The sequence below is a fragment of the Chelonoidis abingdonii genome, chromosome 3, assembly GCF_003597395.2.
Source record: "Chelonoidis abingdonii isolate Lonesome George chromosome 3, CheloAbing_2.0, whole genome shotgun sequence".
NCBI classification, from domain to species: Eukaryota; Metazoa; Chordata; order Testudines; family Testudinidae; genus Chelonoidis; species Chelonoidis abingdonii.
Window position 1 is genome coordinate 186,417,961 of NC_133771.1, and position 24,718 is coordinate 186,442,678.

The window sequence follows — 24,718 nt, forward strand, 5'->3', positions numbered from 1 at the left end:
GCGTTACTGATCTCAGCAGGGTCCATGCTTGCTGTGCTATGGCGTTTGCTCAGTTCACCCAGGGAAAAAGGCGCGAAATGGTTGTCTGCTGCTTTCACAAAGGGAGGGGTAAGGCTGTACCCAGAACCACCCGCGACAATGATTTCTGCCCCATCAGGCACTGGGCTCTCAACCCAGAATTCCAAGGGACGGGGGAGACTGAGGGAACTATGGGATAGCTACGGAACGGCTACCCACAGTGCACCGCTCCAGAAATCGACGCTAGCCTTGGACCATCGAATTAACGTGCCTAGTGTGGACGCGCACACTCGACTTTATAATATCAGTTTTTAGAAACCGATTTTAGCTAATTCGATATTATCCCGTAATGTAGACGTGGCCAGAGTTTAAAAAGGAGATAGATAAATTAGAGGCCACCATTTGAAGTTATACTAGCTGAGATACAAGTAAGTGGCTTCAGGCTGTAAGCAGATTGCAGTGGGTACAGGAAGGCATCTTTCTTTCTCCTTTGTCTGAAACATACTTTTTTGCAGGAGGGAGGGATTTTCCATTCTTTCATCTGAAGTGCCAATATAGGCCAATGTTAGAGGCAGAGTAGTGGATTTTATGAATCGTTGGCCTAAACAAGCATGTGCTACTTTCTCCCTCTGAAATGTTCGTTGTATCTGGTAAAGTTAGTGTTTCAGAAATGCTCTTTAACTATTCATATTTCTTAGTCTTTTAATGTAAGAGAAAAAAAATAGTTACTGATCTGACTTTGATGGACTGGGGTGACTTGTGAGTTCTACTCCAGGCCAGATAGAAAATGGAAGGAGGTGGTCTGGACAGCTTTCACTCCATCTAGCACAGGAGTATTGTGGCTGAATGAAAAATCCTGAGGGATTCTCTGTAGTGCTGGTGAGTTAGAGTCCTGAATAGTTAAGTCGAAATCTTCAGTGGTGTGTGGTTTATACCCTGATCGCAGAAATATAACATTTTGTGTGATGGTTATCCTCACACACAGTATTTGTGTACATAACAGTTCTACATACCCAATCTCCTATTGTGCTCATGGGGTCTTTGTAACATTCTTAGGGGTTATAAATAATTTAATTTCCTTTTTTATGTTAACTCATGGTGCTATAAATCAGAATTTTCCAGTACAGTCTATTTATCATGCTCTCAAGTGTTGAAGGGTTAAGACATCTTTCACTGCTGTTCAGTTGTGTTCCTCCCTAGCTTCCCATTTCCACAGCCTAAGTACTATGGTACTTAGTAAGAGTAGCAGGTCTTTTGGGAAAGCAAACAGGGTTACTCGCTGAGACCCCATTTTTCCTTTTGAAATACAGCTTGATTAGGGCTTGTATGGCTCCTCGCTCTTTGACACAACTGTTGTATGAGCTTCTTTAGTATCTTTTTCACTCAAGACATTCGGAAGGTCAGGGATGAGAGAGGACCAGTTCTTTTGAATGTGTAAGGTTGTGATGTCATACAATGAGGGGCAGGGCTAGCTAACCTCTCTTGGCATCTCCAGGAAACTACCCAGCTCTGCTGGGGGAGCTGCACACAGAAAAGGCAACAGTTACTACTCCACGGTGAGTAACCCTGTTTTCTCCTTGTTTCACCTTCCAATTGTTTTCTTTGACTTTGACTCTCGTATGTTAAACTTAAAAATAATTGGTTTAGCCCATGATCTAATCCTAAACATGGCAAGATACTTATTTGCATTTAGGAAAACTTTCCATTCAATTGGTGGAATGGAGTGAAGCCAACTGGCATTTGTTTTTGAAGCTGCATCTGATGACTAGAGTGTGATGGGCATAGAACATCTCTAGAGGATTGGGTGAGGCACATAGTGAAATGTTTTCAAACTAGGGGAAAAAACCCTTACATTTACTGTTTTTATAAAGGAGATTTTAGGGTTGGTAGTGTGGAGAATAAACTAACAAATTACTCATGATGGCTTCAGTTAATTTGGATTTACATGTTTTCAGCCTACACAAAGTGTAGGTTCTTTTAGCTAATCCCTGTTTATTGGATGCAGTTAGTATGGAATGAAATGGAGTACAACACATGAGATAACATTTAGCTTTGTTGTGCAGTGTGACTTGCTTTGTATATAAAATAAAGTATTATCTTTTTTTTAAATTATGTAAGTAGTGTGTCTGAGTGGATCTTGCTTTTCAGCATCAGCTGTAAATATAACAAAAATGCCATGTACCCCTGATAGTGTGTATACTAGAAAAGCTTGCTTTTCAATAGTTAAAACAAAGCTGCTGACTCAGTAGCTGAGCTTTAGTGCTGTGTATTAATAAAGACAAGAATGATAACTTTCTTTGTTTTTGAATATAAAACCTTACACCATGAGTAGGCTTACTGAGGTCATTGGGACTGCTTGTACAGTAAGATAATACTGTGTGAGTAAGGGTATTCCAATCTAGTCCTGGATTATTTTATACTATTTGAGCTAAGATTATATTAATGGGGTCCAGATCCTGAAGTGTGAAGTAGAGAGACTTGAGAGGCGTAAAATGTCCCTTTCCCTTGCTTCATAATTTAGAGATTTAGAGAACATGGCTTGTTTGCAGAAAATGATGGGTTCTTCTGCCGGCAGACTTCTGCCTGAAATCAGTGGAATGGAAGAAGTAAATCCAGTTCAGGAAAAACTCCTGTGCCTATATAAACATAATTTAATCCTTTTTACTGTGTTGAGTAGAATTGCTACTTATGGACTTACCTTGTCCATTGGTGGCTGGAGAAACAGCTAAAGTATTAATTTTAATACTAGATTTCTTTATATCTTAGAAATATTTTTCCTCATAATTGAGCTAATTTAGTAGTTGACGTTATCCCCAACGTACTGTAATAAATAAAGCTAATAGCCTAACATCTGTGGGTTTGTTTGTTTTTTTTCTTTTCTGATTCAAGTTAGTGGTACTACTTTCTTACCTGTCAGAGAGCAGATTGTCTTTTGTTTGGGGACACTACTAGTCTAGCTGAAACCAGAAATCTCCCTTTCTTCGAGTGTCTATGCATATTCCCACTTGTAGGTCTTACATTGCCTAGTGGTGCCTAACAGTAGAATCTTCTCCAAGCAGTGTCCAGTTGGAGCACTCTCATGCTCCCTGCTATCTCTCCATTCAGTGTCTCTGAACATTCTGAGGGAAAGCTATGTAAAGAGTTACAGACCCCTCTACTGCCTAACATTCTTCTGACCATGTGCCAAAGATGGAAGTGAACCTCTCTGGTCCATTCAGATCTGTTCTTTTCCCACTCATGGAATCAGAGAAGATTAGGGTTGGAAGGAACTTCAGGAGGTCATGTAGTCCAACTCCCTGCTCAAAACTGGACCAACACCAAATAAATCCATTCTTTGTGATTTGTTAATTGTTTAACATAGTTTTTAGTTTAGTGATAAGTGTAGATAATTAAGTTAGTAGCTCAGTTCCAGATTATGGTGGAACCAAATCAAAAGAAGCAGCTGAGGATTCAAGAGATGTGCTTTATGCCCTGCTGTCTTCCTGGTGTTGGAGAACCTCATTACATGCCTCAAGTGCTTGGGAAAGGGCCACTCTCCTTTAGGGTGTTCCATCTGCTGGACTTTCATGCCTAGAGCTTGCAAGGAGTGATAGAACAGTTTGCAGGTTCTTCTCCTTAAGGAGGTAATTGAGGCTAAAACCTCTGGATCCAGGCATTCGTCGGATCCAATGTGTAAAGAGGCCATTTTCAGTTCCTTTGAGTTCTTCCAGCAAGGTAGAGCAGTTTGAAGGTTCCAGTTGGAACCTTCATCAGGTCCAGCTCCGAGGTCGTGCTTCTCAAGCAGTCAGGTCTTTGAAAGGTACCATTAATGGAGATGGGAAGATCACCTGTGACAGAATTGAGAGCCATACTGTTGGCTCTGGCTGTGTCAGTTCCAAAGAAGAATACTGGGAAAAGATGGCCACTGTTAGCAGAGTTGGATTCCACATGTCAGAACCATCCAGTTCTGACAGGGCCTCTATGGCTCCAAAAACCAAGTCTGGTTCCAGTTTCAGTTTCAAGGATTTGAGTATTTCACCAGATCCTTTTCCATCTAAGTCTTTGGCTCCAGCCTCACCCCTGCTCCAGTTCCGGTCCATCTTCTGATCTGAAGAGGATTTTTACTTTGGTGCTTTATGTGCACCATATGACGTCTGAACGTTCCTCGGATCTAAATGAGGGTATGTCTACACTACGGGATTATTCTGAGTTTACAGAAACCGATATTTGGAAACAGATTTTATAAAGTCAAGTGCATGCAGCCACACTAAGCACATTAATTAGGCGTTGTGCATACATGTACCAAGGCTAGCGTCGACTTCTGGAGCGTTGCACTGTGGGTAGCTATCCCATAGTTCCTGCAGTCTCCCCCGCCCATTGGAATTCTGTGTTAAGATCACAATGCATGATGGGGCCAAAAATTTGTTGCGGGTGGTTATGGGTAAATGTTATCAGTCAATCCTCCCTCTGTGAAAGCAACGGCAGACAATCATTTCGTGCCCTTTTCCCTGGATTGTCTGGGCAGACGCCATAGCATGGCAACCATGGAGCCCATTCAGCCTTTTTTCACTGTCACCGTATGTCTACTGGATGTTGCTAACAGATGCGGTACTGCAGTGCTACACAGCAGCATCCCTTTGCCTTTGCAAGTTAGCAGAGATGGTTACCAGCCCTACTGTACCATCTTGCTGACCTTGCAAGTGACAATGATGGTTACCAGTCACACTGTACATCTGTTGCTGCTGATCATGGGTGCTCCTTGGCCGCCGGTGAGGTCGGTCGGGGGCGCATGAACAAAAATGGGAATGACTCCCCAGGTCATTCCCTTCTTTAAGTTTTGTCTAATGGAGAGTCAGTCCTGCCTAGAATATCAGGCAAGCCTACTAAAGAACCAGAGACACAAATGGCCGCTCTGGATCAGAGCCCCAGACATCCCACAGAAATGATGAGCCACATGCTATTCTAGGGAGTGCTCCTGCAACAAAGCCACCCATTGCTTCCCTCTTCCCCCACTCCTCCTGGGCTACCATGGCAGTTATCCCCCCATTTGTGTGATGAAGTAATAAAGAATGCATGAATAACAACACTGACTTCATTGTCTCTGCAGCAGAGATCAAAGGGGTAAGGGGAGGGCAGCCTCCAGCTGCTATGATATTCCAGGCAGGAGCAAATCTCCATTAGACAAAGCTTAAAGCAGAGAATGACCTGGGAGTCATTCCCATTTTTGCCCAGGACTACCTCGCTGAAGCCAGCCAGGAGCACTCATGGGACGACGATGACAGCTATCAGTCCTACTGTACCATCTGCCGTCCGCAAGGGAAGGGAAAGGGATGCTGCTGTGTAGTGCTGCAGCACCACATCTGCCAGCAGCATCCAGTAGACATATGGTGACATTGAAAAAGGCGAGAGAGGATTTTTTTCCTTTTGCTTTCATGGAGGGGGGGGTGGGGGGAGGAGGCAGGCGACGACATATATCCTGAACTATCCGCGACAATGTTTTTGACCCTTCAGGCTTTGGGAGCTCAGCCAAGAATTCAAATGGTTTTCGGAGAGTGCGGGAACTGTGGGATAGCTACAGTCGTCAGTCACTTCTCCCTCTGTGTGCATCCATTTCATTCTATGGCTTTCTTGTACGCTTGTCTCAGCTCCTTAAGTTTCACGCAGCACTATGTTGAGTCCCTGTTGTGGCCTCTGCCCATCATATCCTTGGAGATTTTTTCAAATGTTTTGGCATTTCATCTATTGGAACGGAGTTCCAATAGAACAGATTCATCTCCCCATACAGAGATCAGATTCAGTATCTCCAGTACGGTCCATGCTGGAGCTCTTTTTTGATTCTGGGACTGCATTGTCACCTATGCTGATCAGCGCTCCACGTCCTTAGTGGTCTATTGCGGCCTGCTAAAACTATCCATGCCTGCAAGCCTAGGAGACAGATTATTTAAGATGCCTTTGGAAGAGTTTTCATATTTTCACACATACGTTGTACCTAATTTGCTTCTGGTGGTGGCTGTTTGAATTCTAGACAAGCACATTCCACTCCTGCTGATAGGGAAGGGAAAAAGACTGATTCCCTAGGAAGAAAGGTATTCTCGTCTTCCTTTTTTGGTATTAAGATTGCAACTTACCAAGCAGTTATGGCCCTCTATCAATTCTACCTGCAGGAAAAGATGTCATTGTTTGTGCAGGTTTTGCCAGATAACAAAAGAAGATTGGCAGTTGTGATCATAGTGGAGAGTCAGAATATGGCAAAGCATGCTCTCAGGGCTTCATTTGATGTCTCGGACTCTTCTGATAGAACACTGGCTTCTGCAGTTACTCTGAGGAAACGTGTTTAGCTTCCCTCTACTCTGGCTCTGGATACTAGAATTAAGGTGGGAGATCTCTCCTTTGAAGGAGAGGTATTTTCAGTGAAAAGATAGATGTGCTTCTGAAAAAAGATGAAGGAGACAGGATCGATGGCTCGCTCTTGGGCTTGATTTCTTCTAGGAGGAGACCTACTTTCCATTTTTAGAGACATTATTGTTTGCAATCTCTCTTGGCTTATTTCTCGTCAAATCAAAAATGTCAACAACAGCAATAGTAGGCTATGTGCTTCCAGAGCCAGCGCAAAAAGAGGTCTTCTAAATTGAGGCCTAAATCTAAGCAGTCTGCTCCTTTCCTCTTGTCTTCATTGAACACCAGACCTCAGATTTGATGTGAGAATTAAGTTGAACCAGTCAGCGAGGATCTTCCCCTTCCTCTGTTTAGAGACAGGCTACCACATTTTGTCAGCAAATAGAATCTTATTATGTTGGACAAATGGATCTTAGAAATTACAGAGAAGGGCTATGTCATTCTGTTTGAGAAATTACCCCCTTTCAGTTTCCCCTACCTTTCTCTTTTCTGGGAACCATCTCATGAGACTGTTCTTTCAGAAGTGCACAGATAGAGGCTATCGAGGTGATACCCAAACTCCTAAGGGACAGGGGCTTTATTCAAGATACTTTCTGGAGCAGAAAAAGAATGGGGGAGTTTCATCCAATTTTAGATTTAAGAAACCTGAAGAAGTGCATTTGCAAGTTTTGGTCTGTGATGTTCCCCTCTGGTGTTATCTGGACTGGTGATCTGCTAGGTCACTCCAGTCCTTGATTCCGGGAGCCAGCCTTAGCCTGCTCTGCTGTGAGAACCCCAACTCCTGGGCTGTTCACGCACAGCCGCTGGCATGTAAACTGCTCTTTGGATTGTGCAACTGAATGACACTAGCCAGTATCTCCAATCCTAGACACAACCCTAGGAACCTCCATCTTACAGTGTCCAGTTATGCCCACTGGATGCTGCAAGCTTATATGAATTCGTCAATTTAACAAAGAAGTTGATATGTACCAGGCTTGTTATCCTAAGTGGAGTCTCTGTCACGCTTCAAACCAAATGCATTGCTTCAGGTAGAATAAACAAACAGATTTATGAACTATAAAGATAGATTTTAAGTGATTATAAGTCAAAACTTAACAAGTCAGATTTGGTCAAATGAAATAAAAGCAAAACGCATTCTAAGCTGATCTTAACACTTTCAGTGTCCTTACAAACCTAGATGCTTCTCACCACAGACTGGCTGGTTGCTCTTCAGCCAGGCTCTCCCCTTTGATCAGCTCTTCAGTCGCTTGGTGTGGTGTCTGTAGATGTAGGTGGAAGAGAGAGAGCAAGCATGGCCAATGTCTCTCCTTTTTATCATGTTCGTTCTTTCCTCTTGGCTTTTCGCCCCCTCCCTCCCTTCTGAGGTCAGGTGAGCATTACCTCATCGCAGTTCCAAACTGACCAAAGATGTGGAGGTGACTCCCTGTGAGGCTGGTCTGGGTTTGTCCCATCCATGCCCTGATGAGGTGTGAATTGCCACTCTGCTTCTGGAGAGGGTTCTCAAACTGGGGGTTGGGACCCCTTGGGGTCATGAGGTTATTACATGGGGGGTCACAAGCTGTCAACCTCCACCCCAAATCCTGCTTTGCCTCCAGCATTTATAATGGTGTTAAATATATAAAAAAGTGCTTTTAATTATAAGGGAGGTCTCACTCATAGGCTTGCTATGTGACAGGAGTCACCAGTAAAAAAAAGTTTGAGAGCCACTGTTCTAAACCATGAGGATACATTTTCAGCCTCATAACTACATACACGAAATTATAACCTGTTACATTACTATAATATCACCATAACAACCATGCTCAGTGCATCATGAGCCTTCCGAAGACACCCAACATGACAAACTTTGCATTGGATACCACACAATCATTTTACAAGGATGAACATGGGGGTGCTGAGTGTTCCCCCAATGTACAGAGCAACATATGGTCTCGTATGTTAACTCTGGCTCTATAATCCCTTCATTTTCAACTATGGATTAGTTTGTAGGTTTCAATTTAAAGGGCGTGTATTTTCATATCTCTGTTCAACACCGTTATTGAAAGTACCTTCATTTCATGATGGCAGGATGCCATTTCCAGTACAAGGTACTTCCATTTGGCCTGTCCACAGCGTTAAAATTTTTTTGTAAAGTGCCTCTCTGTGGTAGTGGCTCATTTGTGAAAGCAGGCAATGTGTATTTACCCGTATTTGGACTATTGGCTGCTGAATGCTGCTATTCATGAGGATCTAGTAAGCCACATTGCTTTTACAGCCACGTCCTTTTTTCTTTTTTCCAGACCTGGGACTGGTTCTGAATGTGAAAAAATTGAATCTCTGTCCCACTCTGAGGAATTTTATTCACGGTCTCCATATTGGACTTCATAGCAAGAAAGCCTGTCTGGCCTGTTGGGGTTAAGAGCCATTCATCTGGCTCTCAGATTGTTTTCTCTCATTTACACGGGAGGGTTGTGCAAATGGTAGTGAATAATTCATCAAGTCTGTACTATGCCAACAAATAGGAGTGCTTTCTCTGCTCAGCTCTGTGCGGAAGCAATCATTCTGTGGGACTGGGTTATTCTCCATGATACTTATTTGGTGGCCCTGCATTTAGCAGGAGAAAATAAATGATTGCAGATCATCTCACTGGGAACAGTTCTCAAATGCACTAATGACCCCTGAAGGATGAGTTGATTCAGAGCATCTTTTCCAGTTGGGCTCAGTCAGATGTCAACCTTTTTGCTATAAGGTTCAACACTAAATGTCGTGTCTTTTGCTCAAAAGCAGGAAGGGACAGTTAATCCATCTTGGATGCTTTCCTTCTGGACTGGGGAAGCCACTATCTGAACACTTTTTCTCCCCTTTCCATTGATCCAGAGAGTGGTAAGGAAGATATATCTGGACAGATCAAAGATAATTCTCATTGCCCTGGTTTGGCTGCATCAGCAGTGGTTTATGAATCTGCTTCAACTGTCCACCAGTGTATTGATATGTTCTCCTCAGTCTCCAGATTTTCCATCTCAGCAAGTAGGGCAGGATTCTTCATCTAGATCCTCAGTCCCTTTACCTCATGTCTTGGGCAGTCGGATTTTGACTCTGATTACTCTTTAACAGTCATGTTCCTCTTCAGTGTTGAATGTACCTCTTAGTTCTAGAAAGCTGTCTACCAGCTGATGTTGTTCTTTGAAATGGTCCAGATTTGTGGCTTGGATGCAGGGAAAATCTGATTGTCCTGTCTCAGCTTCCATACCTTATACTTTAGAATATTTCATGCACAAAAAAACTGAGGTGTTATCTAACTCATATTTGAAAGTTCATTTGGCAGTTCTTTCAGCTTCCTGTATTTTGGTTGATGGTAGATAGCTGTTTGTGCATAACATGAGTAAGAAGTTTGAAGTTAGCTAATATGTATCCCCCTTTTAGAAATCCTGTCCCTCCTTGGGATCTTAACTCGGTTTTATTTACATTCATGAAACAACCTTTTGAACTGTTGGCTGACTATTCTTTATCTCCTACAACCGCATTCATTATTGCCATAACATCAGTCAGAAGGGTGAGTGAATTAAATGTCTTGATAGCTGATTCTCCAATTATGTCTTTTCATAAAGATAAGGTAGTTCTTAGGCCTGATCCCAGGTCTTTGCCAAAAGTAGTTTTTGAATTTCGTTATCAGTCAGTTTATTTGCCAGTCTTTTTCCCAAAGCTGCTTACTAATAAGGGAGAATCTGTTTTATATACTTTGGATGCAAGAAGTGCTCTTGCATGTTATTTAAGTAAGATTAAAAATTTTCAAAATTCACATAGATTATTCATGTTTTATGCTCACAGTCATGAGGGTTATACCATATCTCCCCAGGTTATTTCTAGATGGATTAAACAACATATTGTTGAATGTTATACATTTTCAGGAGTTCCTATACCTATAATGGTATGGACTTGTTCCACCAAAGCTGTGGTAGTGTCTTAAGCAAGTCCCTGTTTCAGAAATATGCAGGGCTGCAACCTGGAGTTTTGTATACGCTTTAGTAAATATTATGCTCGTGGTTTGGCTTCCAGGGTGATGCTAGATTTAGTAAAGCGGTGTTTCAGTCTCTATTCAGTTAGGACTCTGTTCCCTCCTCCATATTATTTTCAGCACTGCTGATCAAACTACCTGTAAGTGGGAATATGCAGAGTCACTCGGAGAAATGAAAATCACTACTTGTAACTAGTTCTTTGAGATGGCTCTGCATATTCACACTTCTTTCCCACCTTCCGGTCTTTCTCAGAGTCCTCTTGTTCTGTGTCTCTGGATTGGCGATAGAAGGAACTGAGGTGGTAGAGGCCTCTGGATCCCCTTATATAGCCTCATCCTCAAAATGTTCGGAGATACTGAGGGGAGGTGTAAGAGTGTGAGTACTCTGACACTGCTTGGAGAATGTTCTACTGTTAAACACTAATAGATGGTGCAGTACCCCATAAGTGGGAACATGCAGAGCCATCTTGAAGAACTCTGGTTATAAATAAGTAATCTTCATTTCTTCAATATTGTTAATATCTTCCAAATTGGAAATATCTATTAGAGAAATATACACATCTGTGTTTAGAAGGATTTATGCTAATTAGCCAGCATTTTTCTAAAAATAGATTTTTCTATCTAGCACCCTCAGTGTCGTCTTTTAGAGGGAACGGCTATCTTACCTTAATGTTGGAGCTGCTCGGGAATCAGTGTTAGTATCCAAACAAATCATTATAACTGGAGCAGCTATATTAATATCAGTTCTTTTCATAGGGAAAAATAAATAAGTTATTAGTATGGAAAGGTTTTTATTTTCAAGCTTCTTATTTACTGCTATTAGAAGCACAGACAGGAAAATAAAGTGAAAACATTATTATTATTATTTATTATTTTGGTTAAATTGGGAGCTTTTAAAATTTGAACTAAAATGCCTTCCTTTTTAATTGATTTGCGGTTCAGATTAATGTGTAGATGTGAACATTACAAAAACAATAGAATCAGTCTGTTACCTACAAGACTTTATTTTAGGATTTAGGATGCTGGGATTTTCCTGCAGTTGTTGTTGACATCCTCAGTACCTCACCTAATGTAATGACACTAGCTTTCTGTTCTGTTTTTAGGTATCAGTGATATCAGTTATTGTTCTGGGGTAAATATAACCCTCAATTCTGGTCTTGGCGAGTTAACCTCTCAATCCACCAACTTAAATGTTGAGATTTGTTTCATTTTTTTGTGTTAGGACTATGTGTGCTGATGCTGGTGCTACATGTGTAAGCACTTCTTGCCAAGTGGGCAAACATCTATAACAATAAAAGACTGATATTGTTCCTCTTCCCAGTTCTCTAACTTTTTTTGCACCATTTCCATTGTTGATACAATCCTCAATTCTACAGGGAAAATTACATTTAGCAATATGGACCGTTTGATGATACTGTTCTTGCAACGTTAGTGCAGTTTTTATGTAGCTCCTGAATTTCTTTGAAAAGTATCCTGGTGGTTTTTCCTTCAGGGTTTAAATCCACTTACCCTTAGTGTGTCTATGATGTAGCTTTAGAAACAAAACAGGAAATAAAATTTAATGTATATTCTAATGACTTGGTCTTGCCATTAGATACATTGGCATGCAGTGTCACAGTCTGCTGTTTTATTTATGCAACCATGTGCAAAAACCACATCTTGCAAGGACTAGAATGCACAGCTAAAAATGTAGAGTAGAATCAAGTTATAACCAAATTATTGTCTTAGTTAAGCTTTTCTTTATAAGAAAAAACTTGTCACGTAGATGTATTGTTCTGACTATTATGTACTCTCTTGGCATGGTTATTATTAGTGGTGGGCTTCAGAGATTAGCATTAACAGTTGGACCTAGGCACATTGCATACTATTTTCTTTATTTAAAGGAAGGACCACAGGTGTGGGGGGAAAATAAGCTATTGAATTTATATATTCTGCCTTTCCTGAGATTCTTATTCAGTTCCGTGCTATCCAGTAATCTGATTCACCTGCAGTTAATCCAATAAATGGCTGTATCAGTGCCACTGTCCTTCATTGTCATGCTGATGTGAACATGCATTGGAAGAAATGAGTCATTTCTAACTCTTGTTAAATGGAACTGGATCAAGATTTTATACTCAAGGTGGCTTTGCCTTGGCTTTCACTCTCTCAAAAAAGGCAAACCACCTGACCAATATGTATTCCTAGCTTTCAGAATGTTAAAGATAAATAATAAAATTAGTAAATTAAACCTTCTTGGTCATCCACTAGCATCAACCTTACTTTGTAAGTAGAAATTAGTTGTCAATAAAACTCATTTTGTTAAACAGATTTCCTTACCTTGTAATACAGTGTATTTTGTCTTTATGCAGGGTTCCAAGTCTGGTGTCTTTGGAAGAGACAAAACTTTACACTGGCATTAACTATGGTAGGTCAGTCCTAACTCTGTTAAATCAAGTCACAAGATAATTAATTTTATACTCTTATCGTTAATGCGTAGCCAATTGATTTGATTACATTTGTGGTTCATTATTAAAAATGTTTGAGACCAACTAACCAAGCTTTGCCAAACTTATAGTCTAAAGACAAAGCAGTACAATATAGAAAGGAAAGAGTTACCGTATATACTCAATCATAAGCCAGTTCATTTATAAGCCAACCCTCCCCCCCTCCCATGGATAAGTAAAAATGGAAAAAAATGTATGACTCATTCATAAGCGGACCCTATAATTCAGGGGTCAGCAAACTTTGGCTCCTGGGCCATCAGAATAAGCCACTGGTGGGCCAAGATGGTTTGTTTACCTCGAGCATCCACAGACACAGAGATAAACCTAAGTAAACAAAGTGTTCGGGCGTGCCAGCTGCTTACCCTGATGGGCCAGGACAGCAACTGGTGGGGAAATTTTTGTGGGGGAGAAAGTGGGGGTCGGGGGAGTAACCCCTGTGACCAGCCCCCACATGACCCCATCCCTAGCCCGGGACCCCCCCACTCTCCCCATCTCATTCTTTCCCACCTTATCTCTGGAGGGCCAGGGGAGGATGTCTCTGGCCTGGCTAGAGCTGCGCTGGCAGGCTGGGCAGCGCGGTCACAGCCTACTCCAGCGGGCCAGACTGGGCGGTGTGGCTGCAGCATGTTCTAATGGGTTGGGCTGGGCGGCACGGCCACAGCATGCTCTGGCAGGTCGGGCGGCATGGCTGCAGCCTGCCAGCCCTGGAGCTGCAGCTGCTTCAGAGGCTGGGGACAGAAGTGACCAGAAGTGGAGAGACTCTGGCCCCACCTCTTCCCTTCTGTCTCTGCTGGCTGTGCTGCCTCTCCTCACTCCCTCTATTGGGGGGAGGGGCTGTGTCCCACCTCTCCCTCTCTATACCCGTTCATAAGCTGACCCCCTTCTCTGGTGCTTCCCTTTTTTTACTAAAAAAATTCGGCTTACGAATGAGTACATATGGTAATACGTTACCACTCCTTCTGGGAAGCAGTCACAGCATTTAGTTCACCTTACACAGAAGCTGTGCTCCAAAATACGCTCCCAAAACTGTCTGTATTTATATTGTAACTGTTTATGAGCTAAAAACACTCTGTACATCATCCAGGACTAAAATTTACCAAATAAATTTGTACCTTATTTTTCCAGTATCATTTTTCCTTATTCTGTTTTTGGACACATTCCAAAACCAGTTGCCTGTGAAGGCACCTCCCAAGCTTGTACCAGGGCAGAGCATTCATGTGTCTTGGTTTTGACAAGTTCTGCATCCACCTATGCGAAGTGCAGAATTGTGCTGTGCAGGGTATTGTGGGCTATGTACCTCAGCCTGAGTGAGCAAAATGCAATTTAGCATGACTTTGTGCTAACATTTATATAATGTTAATATAATGTGTAATACATATTGATATGGTGTGCAATACATGTAACATACTTTGGCTAACACTTAATGTTGCTGCACCTGCAAAGTATGTCCTGTTTGAGTGCCTAAGTGCAGTGTGGTCCTGGTTCTTCTTCGAGTGATTGCTCATGTGTATTCCACAGTAGGTGTCCATGCTCGCCACATGCACTGGTGTTGGAAGATTTTTCCTTAGCAGTGCCCATGGGCAGGGGGGAGCACCGCAGTGACCCCTGGAGTGGCACCTGTATATAGCACTATAAGGGGGACCGTGTGCTCCCCCCATCCTCGGTTCCTTCTTGCCGCCAGTGAAGGTAGTTGGAACTTTGTGCTCCAGCTCTTCTACCCGATCTTAGTGGTACCATTTGTGGAATTGTTACTTCAATTGTTAGAGTGGGCTCGGGGCATGCCTGGGGCTTCAAGTCGTGCGACTCCTGTTGCTGTTCTATGCCTAGGAGTGACCCGCATGCTGAGTGTCTGCGCTGCTTGAGTGAGACTGACATCATCAAACGTTGTAAGAGCTGCAGGTCGTTCAAGCCACGGACCAAGAAGGAGAGAAACATTAGACTCCATGCTGATCGAATCGCATTGGCCTCAACTCCGGCACGCCGGGTGGACTCGGAACCCGCTGCTGCATCGCTGGTGCATAGCGAGGCCCCTTCTACCAGCTAGCACCGCTCCCCCTCCAAGAAACAGGGAAAGAGCCCTACCTTGCAGCGGCACCGAGACAAGGGAAGAGGGGAGGCTGGTCCCACATCAGGCAGCCCGCGGTCCCCCCCACAAGCTCAAGGCCTCCAATTCGTGTTGAGTGGAGCAGCCCGTGCACGCTTCTCCACCGGTGCAGATGCTGTTGATGCTGGAGGCAATGCAGGCTGCAAAAGACATTGAGTCTGCCGGTTCCAGGCATGCAGCCCATGTCGAGCCCCCGGTCCTGCGGCAAGCTTCCATTGGGTGCCCATCAAACCTCTCCTGCAGGTTGCAGTTCCCAGTCTGAGGACTGCTCCCCACATCGTTTGACACTCAGCAACCGGTCATCCGGCAGCTCTCGCCCTCCCTCGACTCCGACCAGGCCATCCCATTCACCACCTGGACGGGAATCTGGAGGACCCTTTACGCCGCCTGCCAACGAGCACAGGCATCGAGAGAGGCACTGGGAACATTTACCTTCCCGACATGACTACTGCAGCCAGTCTCAACGGGATACATGTCGTCGTTCTCGTTCTGGTTCCCACTCAACTAGACACAGCACTGGAGATTCCCCTCGCGATGCCTCGGCGCAGGGGCACCGGATGCCTTAATGGGTACCGAAGCAGCACCTCGGGCGGGTACCATTCCTCGACATCGAGGTCCAAGTCCAGAGGGAGGCGGCATCACAGGCACCGCCTCTTGTACCATTCCCATGAGACTGTGCGCTCAATGGTGACCTTGGCCTTAGCACCCAGCCGCCCATCCTCGGCCCATGCAGCTCAGCTGGGACAACTACCGCCACTGGGCCCTCAATTGGGTCAGTGGCAAGGGGCCCCGTGGCAGGGACAGTGGTGCCAATGGGCACCCTGGCTGCCGATGCCTGTCCAGTTTGGGGCCTGCTCAGTCGCTGGAGCGTCTCAGGCTCCATTAGCCTCGTCTCGCCACTTAAGAGACAAATCGATGGACCACGAGTCAGCGGACCCACGCCCAGACTCGGATCTGGGGCTTGACCCCCTGGTACTGACCAAAGCCCACGGCTCCATGCTGGCTCTTTACCCGGCACCGGACGGCACCATAATGGCTCCTCCACCATCAATCCCTCGGAAGGATTTTAAGGCACAGCAAGACCTGCTAAAAAGAATGGCATCCAGCCTCCAACTGCAGGCCGAGGAGATGGAGGGCCCTTTTGATTCCCTCTTTAACATGTTATCTCCCTCGGCACCGGGCCGTGTGGCTCTGCCCCTGCACCAGGGTTTAGCCAACATTTCCATCACCCTGTGGCAAACTCGTGCCTCCTTGGCCCCAATCTCCAAGAAGGCTGAAAGGAAGTACTTTGTGCTGGCCAAGAGTCATGAGTACCTCTGTTCCCACCTGGCACCTAACTCACTTGTGGTAGAGTCAGTAAACCACAGAGAACGACAGGACCAGCCTGCACATACCCCCAAAAACAAGGATGCCAGACGACTGGATTTCTTTGATAGAAAATTTTATTCCTTGGCAAGTTTCCAGCTCAGGGTAGCCAACCACCAGGCCTTAGTGAGGAGATATGACTTTAACCTGTGGAAGTCTCTGCCTAAGTTTGAGCCTCTCCTCCCAGACTGGGACAGGAAGGACTTTAAGGCTCTAGTGGAAGAGGGGGCGGCAGCGGCTAAAGCGGCCCTACAAACGGCGTCAGACGCAGCCGACATTGTAGCCCACTCGATGGCCTCCGCGATTTCCACGCGCAGGGTGTCATGGCTCCTCCTGTCTGGACTGTCGACGAGGCCCAATCCCTTATGCAAGACCTCCCCTTTGATGGGAAAGTGCTCTTTGCAGACCAGACGGATGTCAGACTGCATTGGATGAAGGATTCCCACACCACCCTGCAGACCTTGGGCCTCTACGTCTGTCCAGCTAAGGACAAGGCCAGACCGCAACCTTCGGCTCAACCTGCAAGGAGCAGATAAAGCCCCTGTATAAGAGACTGAGATACCAAAAACGTCGGTCTCAGTGGCAGTCCCGCTCCAGCCCTCAGCCTGGCCATCTCGGGGCAAGAGACAGGGAAAGAGGCAGTTTTGACTATTTGCCAGGGGGGCACCAGGCCAGTTGCCAAGGGGACTCCCCCAATTAATAAAGTTAGTGTTCTGCAACTGATTGTCTGCCTTCCGCATGGCGTGTTCCCCCATAACATTGGACCAGGAGGTCCTCAGCACCATTTCCAACCACCATCATGGGTTGCACCCACCTCCTGCCCGAGGGACCCAGAGCAGGCACACCTCCTAGGGCAGGAGGTGGACCGTCTACTGCACCTGGGGCAGTGGAAAGAGTACCTGTAGAATTCCAGGGCAAAGGGTTCTACTCCCGGTACTTCCTGATCCTGAAGGCCAAAGGGGGCCTCAGGCCCATCCTGGACCTGTGGGACCTAAACCATTTTCTGGCCTGCTCTAGTTCTGCATGGTGTCTCTGTCCTCTATTATCCCCTCCCTGGACCCCGGGGACTGGTGTGCAGCCCTGGACCTCCAGGACGTGTATTTTCACATCCATATTTTCGTGAGGCACAGGCACTTCCTTCACTTCCTAGTTTGGCTTCTCAAGGGCGACTCTCGTTCCAAGGTAAAGACGCACGTGGAGCTGCTCCGGTCAACATGCACCGGTTTCGGCGGAGTGGTGAACAAGGCCAAATCAACCTTAGTTTCAATTTAGTGCATAGAGTTCATTGGGGTGCTGCTGGACTCCTCAAGGGCCATAACCTCTCTCCCCCTGGACAGATTCGAGACCTTAAGAGGTCTTGTCACCTCGGTCACGGCTTTCCCAGTGACAACGGCAAGGGCATGCCTTAGAATTCTAGGGCACATGGCAGCATGTGCATACATGGTCCGCCATGCCAAGCTCCGAATAAGGCTCCTCCAACTCTGGCTAGCCTCCCAATTCTCCCAGACCCGGGACGAGCTGGACAGGGTTCTCACAATTCCGTCCCTGATACTGCCTTCCCTTCAGCGGTATTATTACCCAAGCAATATGCTGCAAGGAGTTCTCTTTCAGGATGCCAACCCATCTATGGAGCTGATGATCAGTGCTTCGGACCTAGGTTGGGGAGCCCACACAGGGAACATGCAAACCCGGGGGACGTGGTCAATCCCGGATTTATCCCTTCACATAAATGTCAAAGAGCTCAGGGCAGTACAGTTGGCATGTGTGGCCTTCCACACGCACCTTCACAGCAAGGTGGTCAGGGTCCTCACGGACAACACCGCCACCATGTACTACATCAAGAGGCCAGGCGGAACTCACTCCCTAGCCCTCTACTGGGAAGCCCTGAGCCTATGGGAGTTCTGTTTTTTCCCACAGTATCTCCCTGTGGGTTGCACACCTCCCGGGCGTCCACAATATCCAAGCAGATCGTCTCTGGAGGGTTTTCTCCCCCCAGTACGAGTGATTACTCCACTCGGAGGTCGTTCATGGACTTTTCCGAGAGTGGGGAGTTCCCCAGGTTGACCTCTTTGCAACTCACCAGAACCGGCATTGCCCCTGGCTCTGCTCCGGGGAGGAGTGGAGAAGGGTGCGACCTCTGATGTGTTCCTCCTGCAGTGGTCAGGCCAGGTCCTTTACACTTTCCCGCCATTCCACCTCATTGAGAGAGTCCTACAAAAGGTAAAAGCAGACAAGATGAGAGTCATCCTTACAGCCCTGGCGTGGGCCTTCCTTCGCCTCTTGGTGGCCCCACGGAGGGTGCTGCCACTTCGCCCAGACCTCTTCTCCCAGGATGGGGGCTGCCTCTACCATTCCAATCTAGCTGCGCTCCACCTGACAGCATGGTTGCTCCGTGGCTAGATGAGGAGAAGAGCAGGTGAGGTGGGTCCTCCTGGAAAGTAGGAAGCTGTCCACCCGCCAGACGTACATGGCGAAGTGGTCCAGGTTTTCCAAGTGGGTGAGTGAGCGGGGTGTCTTCCCTTCATACGCAGCTCTCCAGTTTATTCTGTACTACCTCCTGTCCCTTAGGATCCAGGGACTGGCACCCGCCTCTGTCAGGGTACACCTGGCAGCCATATCGGCCTTCCACCTGCTGGTGCAAGGGCACTCGACTTTTCCCACCCTACGAGCTCCTGTTTCCTGAGGGGCTTTGACCATTCATTCCCGTACGCTAGATCCCCTGTGCCTCAGTGGGATCTGAACCTTGTTTTGTCCCGACTCATGGGTCCTCCCTTTGAGCCTCTGGCCATGTGTACCTGGTCTCACCTCTCATGGAAGGTAGCCTTTCTTGTAGCAATCACGTTGGCCTGACGTGTCTCAGAACTCAGGGCCTTAACCTCGGAACCCCCTTATACAGTCTTCCACAGGGACAAAGTCCAGCTTCACCCACGCCCGGCTTTCCTTCCGAAGGTGGTTTCTGCCTTCCATATGGAACAGAGCATCTTTCTCCCCGTTCTCTGTCCTAAGCCCCATTCCTCCAACGAGGAATGCTGCCTCCACACGCTCGTTGTACATAGAGTATTGGCCTTTTTATCTGGATCAGACCAAGCCTTTCCGGAAATCTTTGCAACTTTTTGTTGCCTCAGCTGAGTGGGTGAAAGGGCAACCTATCTCTACCCAGCGTCTTTTCCGCTGGATCACCTCGTGCATACACACGTGCTATGATCTGGTAGGGGTTCCCCCCCACTTATCGTCAGGGTACACTCTGAGGGCTCAGGCCTCATCAGCTGCCTACATAGCCCATGTCCCTATCCTAGACATTTGTAGAGCAGCCTCTTGGGCCTCTATTTACATGTTTACTTTGCATTGTGCGATCTTCTCCCAGTCTAGGGACGACGCCGGGTTCGGCAGGGCAGTACTCCATCCTAGCCTGTCATGAACTCCTACCCACCTCCAACAGGCATGGCTTGGAATCACTTACTGTGGAATACACATGAGCAATCACTCGAAGAAGAAAGGACAGTTACCTGTTCCGTAACTGGCGTTCTTCGAGACGTTACTCATGTCTATTTCACACCCTGCCCTCCTTCCCCTCTGTTGGAGTTGTCCAGCAAGGAGCCGAGGGTGGGGGGAGTGCACGGTCCCCCTTATAGCGTGATCCCATTCCAGGGGTCACTGTGGTGCTCCCCCAGTATGGGTACTGCTAAGGGAAAAACTTCCGACACTGGTGCACGTGGCGAGCACGCACACCTACAGTGGAATAGACATGAGCAACACATCTCAAAGAACGCCAGTTACGGAACAGGTAACTGTCCTTTATTTAGGGGGGTGATCAATCCTGTAAATTTCAGAGAACCTATCTGTGTGTAGTTGGGGTGGAGTTTGAGATCAGTTAAGCCATTAGCAGTTGCAACAGTTGGGACAGAGAAGGTCAGGAACACTTCAGAAAAGCTTGGCAACACTTAAGCCACGGTGAAAAAGCCATGACTCACAGAAGGGGAAATAGGAAGCCTTAGTTATCATATTAGTAAAACATAAAAAATATTCCAGAAGTTTACTGAAGGGGGCAGATATTCAAACTGAATACGCTACTTGCAAACAAAGTTGCATTTAATTGTGTTTTTATAGTAAGTGATTGGCATGTGAGACCTGAGTCTCTGCCATGTTTACCCTGAGCTCTGAGATTGCATAGCGTGAGGGAGAAGAGCAGCAATTATATAGGTGTCTACCATGTAGCCCAGTAGTTCATAATGTCTTTCTTTTCATGTCTCATAATTTGGGTGCTTCTCAGCTTCAAGTTACACCAGGACTTGTGCCTAGTGTATTTAGCTGTCTTAGGCGCTTGAGGGGGGACGAACTGGGAAATATCTGTATTATTTTTTTCAATATGATGCATGCCTACGTGTGTGTATTTTTGATGGGTTATGCTATGGAATTAGATCAAAACAAGTTGTTAAAGGAACCAAGCAGGAAAAGTAGAACGGTGACTCGGATAAGAAGCCTTGAAGAAACAATGGTGAATGGTGTTTTGGGGAATATGTTCTACCTGACTACAACCAGGCTAAGAGTGGCTTACTCTTCACAAGTCTAAGCCTAGGATCAAAAGATAACAAATCATTAGAGGACCACAGAAAAGGGTTGAGGTTGAATGAGTTGCCAGAGGCTGCCTAGGGAGTCAGCAGGACCTGATAAGGAGACGCACACAGACTGAGAGGGCATGCTGTAAGCTGGACAGTCTGCTTCTCAGAACCTAGAGATGGAGGTTAACCTGACTGAGGAGAGCGTACAAAGGTAAAGGGAAATGTGTATAGGAAGTACTGATATCTGCATTTTACAGATGAGGAACTGAGGCGCAGAGAAACTAAGTTGCACAATGTGACGCTACAGGCTTCTTGTATAACAGGGATTTGCGCCTAGCTCTCCTTCTTGCAGCACTTCTAAAAGGATTAATCTGGCACGTGAAAGGTTCTTGTCAGAGGTGAAGCTCCTCTCTTTGAATAAAACTTTATCTCCAACCACTGTCCTCAGTGTTTGAAGGAATGGGAAGTTCTTTCTCTTTCTTCCTTCTACTATTCCCATTGCCTGGATTGGCAAAGTGCTACTTTCCCCTCCCCTCCAACCAACCGAAGAGAATAGAAATTCCATACTCTCCCCTTCTTAATTGCTTGAAGGATAAAGTCCCACCCCTTGAGCATTCTGGTCTTCTTTCCCACCCCAGTCGGTGTACTCTTCAGAGCTTGTGATCTGATGGGCACTCTGCACCACTCTGACATTACCCAGAACCAAACTCCTATTTTGCTCTCCCTCATCTTAGGCAAAGCACTTGACCACTACTAACTCTGCTAAGGGTATGTCTACACTGCAATAAAAGACCCACAGCACAGCCATTACTCAGGTTGCAGTATAAAAATTGCAGTATAGATGTTTGGGCTCTGACATCCCGTGAGGGGTTGAGTCTCAGAACCTAAGCTCCAGCCCAAGTCCAAACATGGTCACTCTTTTTTTAGCTCAGCAGCCTGAGCCCCGCGAGCCTGAGTCAACTAACATGAGCTCTGAGACTTGATGCTGCAGGTTTTTTATTGCAGATGTACCCTGAGTGGCAGAACAGAAGCATGTCCCAACCTGCATTCCCCTTTGTTTGAAGAACCATTATTGTACTTATTTAGTGAACAAGGTTGAGGAACTTGAAAGATGTCCTGTTTGGTATTTGGTCTGACAGATGGTGACTACAACATAGGATTTCAGCGTGATGTGGAAAACTGAATGGGATACCCCGTGACTTTGTTAAAGAGATGCTAAAGACTGTTTCTATTAAAGTTGTGTAGGTGTGTGTGTATATAAAAATATAATATTTTTCCAAAGTCTCTTTATATCACCCTTATAGAGTCCCATACCTCATGATTTGAGGTATGTAAAGAAACTCTGATCTGTTTTTGAGCTTTTGCATATCATAGTCTGAGTTTCCATTAATTGTGTTTTTCAATTAAGCTTCTCTGTATTTTATAACACTGTGTAACTTAGCAAATATACTTTATATATAATGAATGTTCTTATTATCTTGTGTAGATTTATCAAGAGAGAACCATAGAGAAACCATGGCTAGGGTCATAAGGAAACTGCTGCGTAAGTACATTTTTGTCTCTCGCTCTCATTCCTGTATTTAGTACATATGCAAAGATTTGCTTTAAATGTTGTCAGTTAATTGGGCTTTTAACTGTATCAGAATTGTAGAGCAAAGCAAAGAGGCAAAATCTGTAATCATGAATTATATGGCAACATAAATGACACAAAGTTTTGAGCTTCACAAGTAGATAAAATATTTAATTGAGTATAGTTAACTCTTTGAATTGAGCTTCATATCAGATAACACACTTTTTGTTTCCATTCCAATGGTAGACTATATACTTGACAACTCAGAAGATGATACCAAGTCCTTGTTTCTAATCATAAAGGTATAATAGTAATTTTTATATGTTTTATTTTAATTTGAATGAGTTGACATGTTTTACATAATGTAAAACCATTTGTTTCTAGATCATTGGTGATCTCTTACAATTCCAAGGGTCTCACAAGCATGAGTTTGACTCCCGGTGGAAGAGCTTTAACTTAGTGAAGAAATCAATGGAGAACAGGGTCAGTATCTTGTTTACATAGTTTAGTTAGGAAAAAACAACTTTTTTTAAGTTTTAGTTTTTACTGTTTTTTGACCTTAATGTCTTAATGGAACTCTGCATGCATTCCTAGTGAAATTGATATAAGTTACAGTGGGCTGATATATCATTAGAATATTTTTTTGTTACAATAAGTGCCCTTTTTCAAAAGGTTTCAAATCAGTGTACAAATGTTGGTTAAGCCTCATAACATCTCTTTTTATATACTGAATATTGATGCTATTAATGATAGCTCTTTATGTTAATTTACTAGTCACTAAGAAACTACTAAGAAATGCTGGGATTTTTTATTTTGGTGATTTAACTGCATGGAAATAATACAATCCTTGGATATTAAGTTACTGCTATTGCTAGCACTTGTGAAGCGCTAATGATGTTAGAACCATAGATGCCGATTAAGTTGAGAAGCATGTAGGAACCAAACTCCTTTCCCTTTGTTTAAATAATATTTAGCACTTCTCATCATTAGATTTCCAAACACTTCTTGAAAGTGGGTAAACATTAATATCTACGTTTTACAAGTTGAGAAATTGAGGCATGGAAAGTTTAATTGAGTTGCCAATGTTATGAGAAGTGAAATCTAGATTATTGAACATGGCTGCTGAGGTAGAGAGCCGAGAAGGCAATCTTTGAGGTAGTTAAGTCCTCACACATTTAAAACAATAAAGATAAGGACCAAGGTCTTAAATTGGGCCCGCAGCAAATGTACAGCATGATCATTAGTGAGAATGTGCTCTTGTCAGTCATAGACATCCACACCAGTAGTATGTGGCTACTGCATGTTAAACCATCTGTAGGTTGCATCTAGTCTTTTGCATTGGTTCAGGAGAGAACATCCTGAAATAACTTAAAGAGATATTGTTTTGAGGTGGCAAAAGTGTTAGATATGTGACAGATTTGGCAGTTTCCATGGAAAACCATATTGAATTAAATTTGAAATATTTTGGAGTCCATTGTATTAAAGGGAAAGATTATGTATTATTGTGGGCCTGCACGGTCATAGGACTATATTAAACAATGCGGCAAACAAGCATGATCTTTTGAGACAATACCTGTCAAGTGGAATTCCTAGGAAGTAGCCTGGGGGAAATGAATGCAAATGCCCTCCACCAGTTATGCAGAAACCCAGCCTTTTGAAGCTATGCCCTGAGGAGAGAACCATTGTCTGCTGATTACCTGCTCCCAAAGGTTGGAGATCAGATTTCCAATCTGTATAAAGAAACAGGCTGGTCTGCACAGTTGGGGTGCTTGTTCTGAGCTCAGACTGTTATGAACTTGAAGCCACAGAAAAAACCCTTTGGTGAGGTTTGAAAGATTGACTCTGATTGGAGCCCTCCTGGAGCTGGGAGGGAGGGTGATCTCTGATAAACCAATTAGCATGCACATAGGTTCTTGTATTGTTTTTAATGTGTTTTTTCTGTAATGCTTTCACCTTAAGAGTAGATGTGCTTGCTTAGAAAGGTCAGTGTGGAAACTTTATAACCATAGCCTCTGAGTAGAAGGCAAAGTACGGACGCAGGCCTGTCTAGGTAGTCTGGCTTGCTGGGAACTGTGCAGCCTGAAAAAACCGTGGTCAAGAGGGAAGAGAGATGCAGGTCTCGACCTAACAGAGATTACTGCTCAGAAGCTGGGAACCTAGAGTGGGTGCCTTTGCTGGACTGCAGAGGGGAAATACAGGTGCAGTTGCCCAAAACTGTGACACAGTAGTTAAGTCTGTATTCGAGTATGT

The 24,718-nt window shown here is 44.8% G+C and overlaps 1 protein-coding gene across 1 annotated transcript in view; it reads left to right on the forward strand.

The window, feature by feature from the left end:
* The window catches only part of PSME4 (proteasome activator subunit 4), a 228,449-nt gene that overhangs the window by 116,359 nt on the left and 87,372 nt on the right, over positions 1 to 24,718 (forward strand). The window contains exons 22-25 of the mRNA XM_075064374.1: positions 12,736 to 12,791; positions 22,385 to 22,441; positions 22,715 to 22,770; positions 22,853 to 22,951. Of these exons, the coding sequence (XP_074920475.1) occupies positions 12,736 to 12,791; positions 22,385 to 22,441; positions 22,715 to 22,770; positions 22,853 to 22,951 (268 nt within the window). The remainder of the gene's footprint in view (positions 1 to 12,735; positions 12,792 to 22,384; positions 22,442 to 22,714; positions 22,771 to 22,852; positions 22,952 to 24,718) is intronic.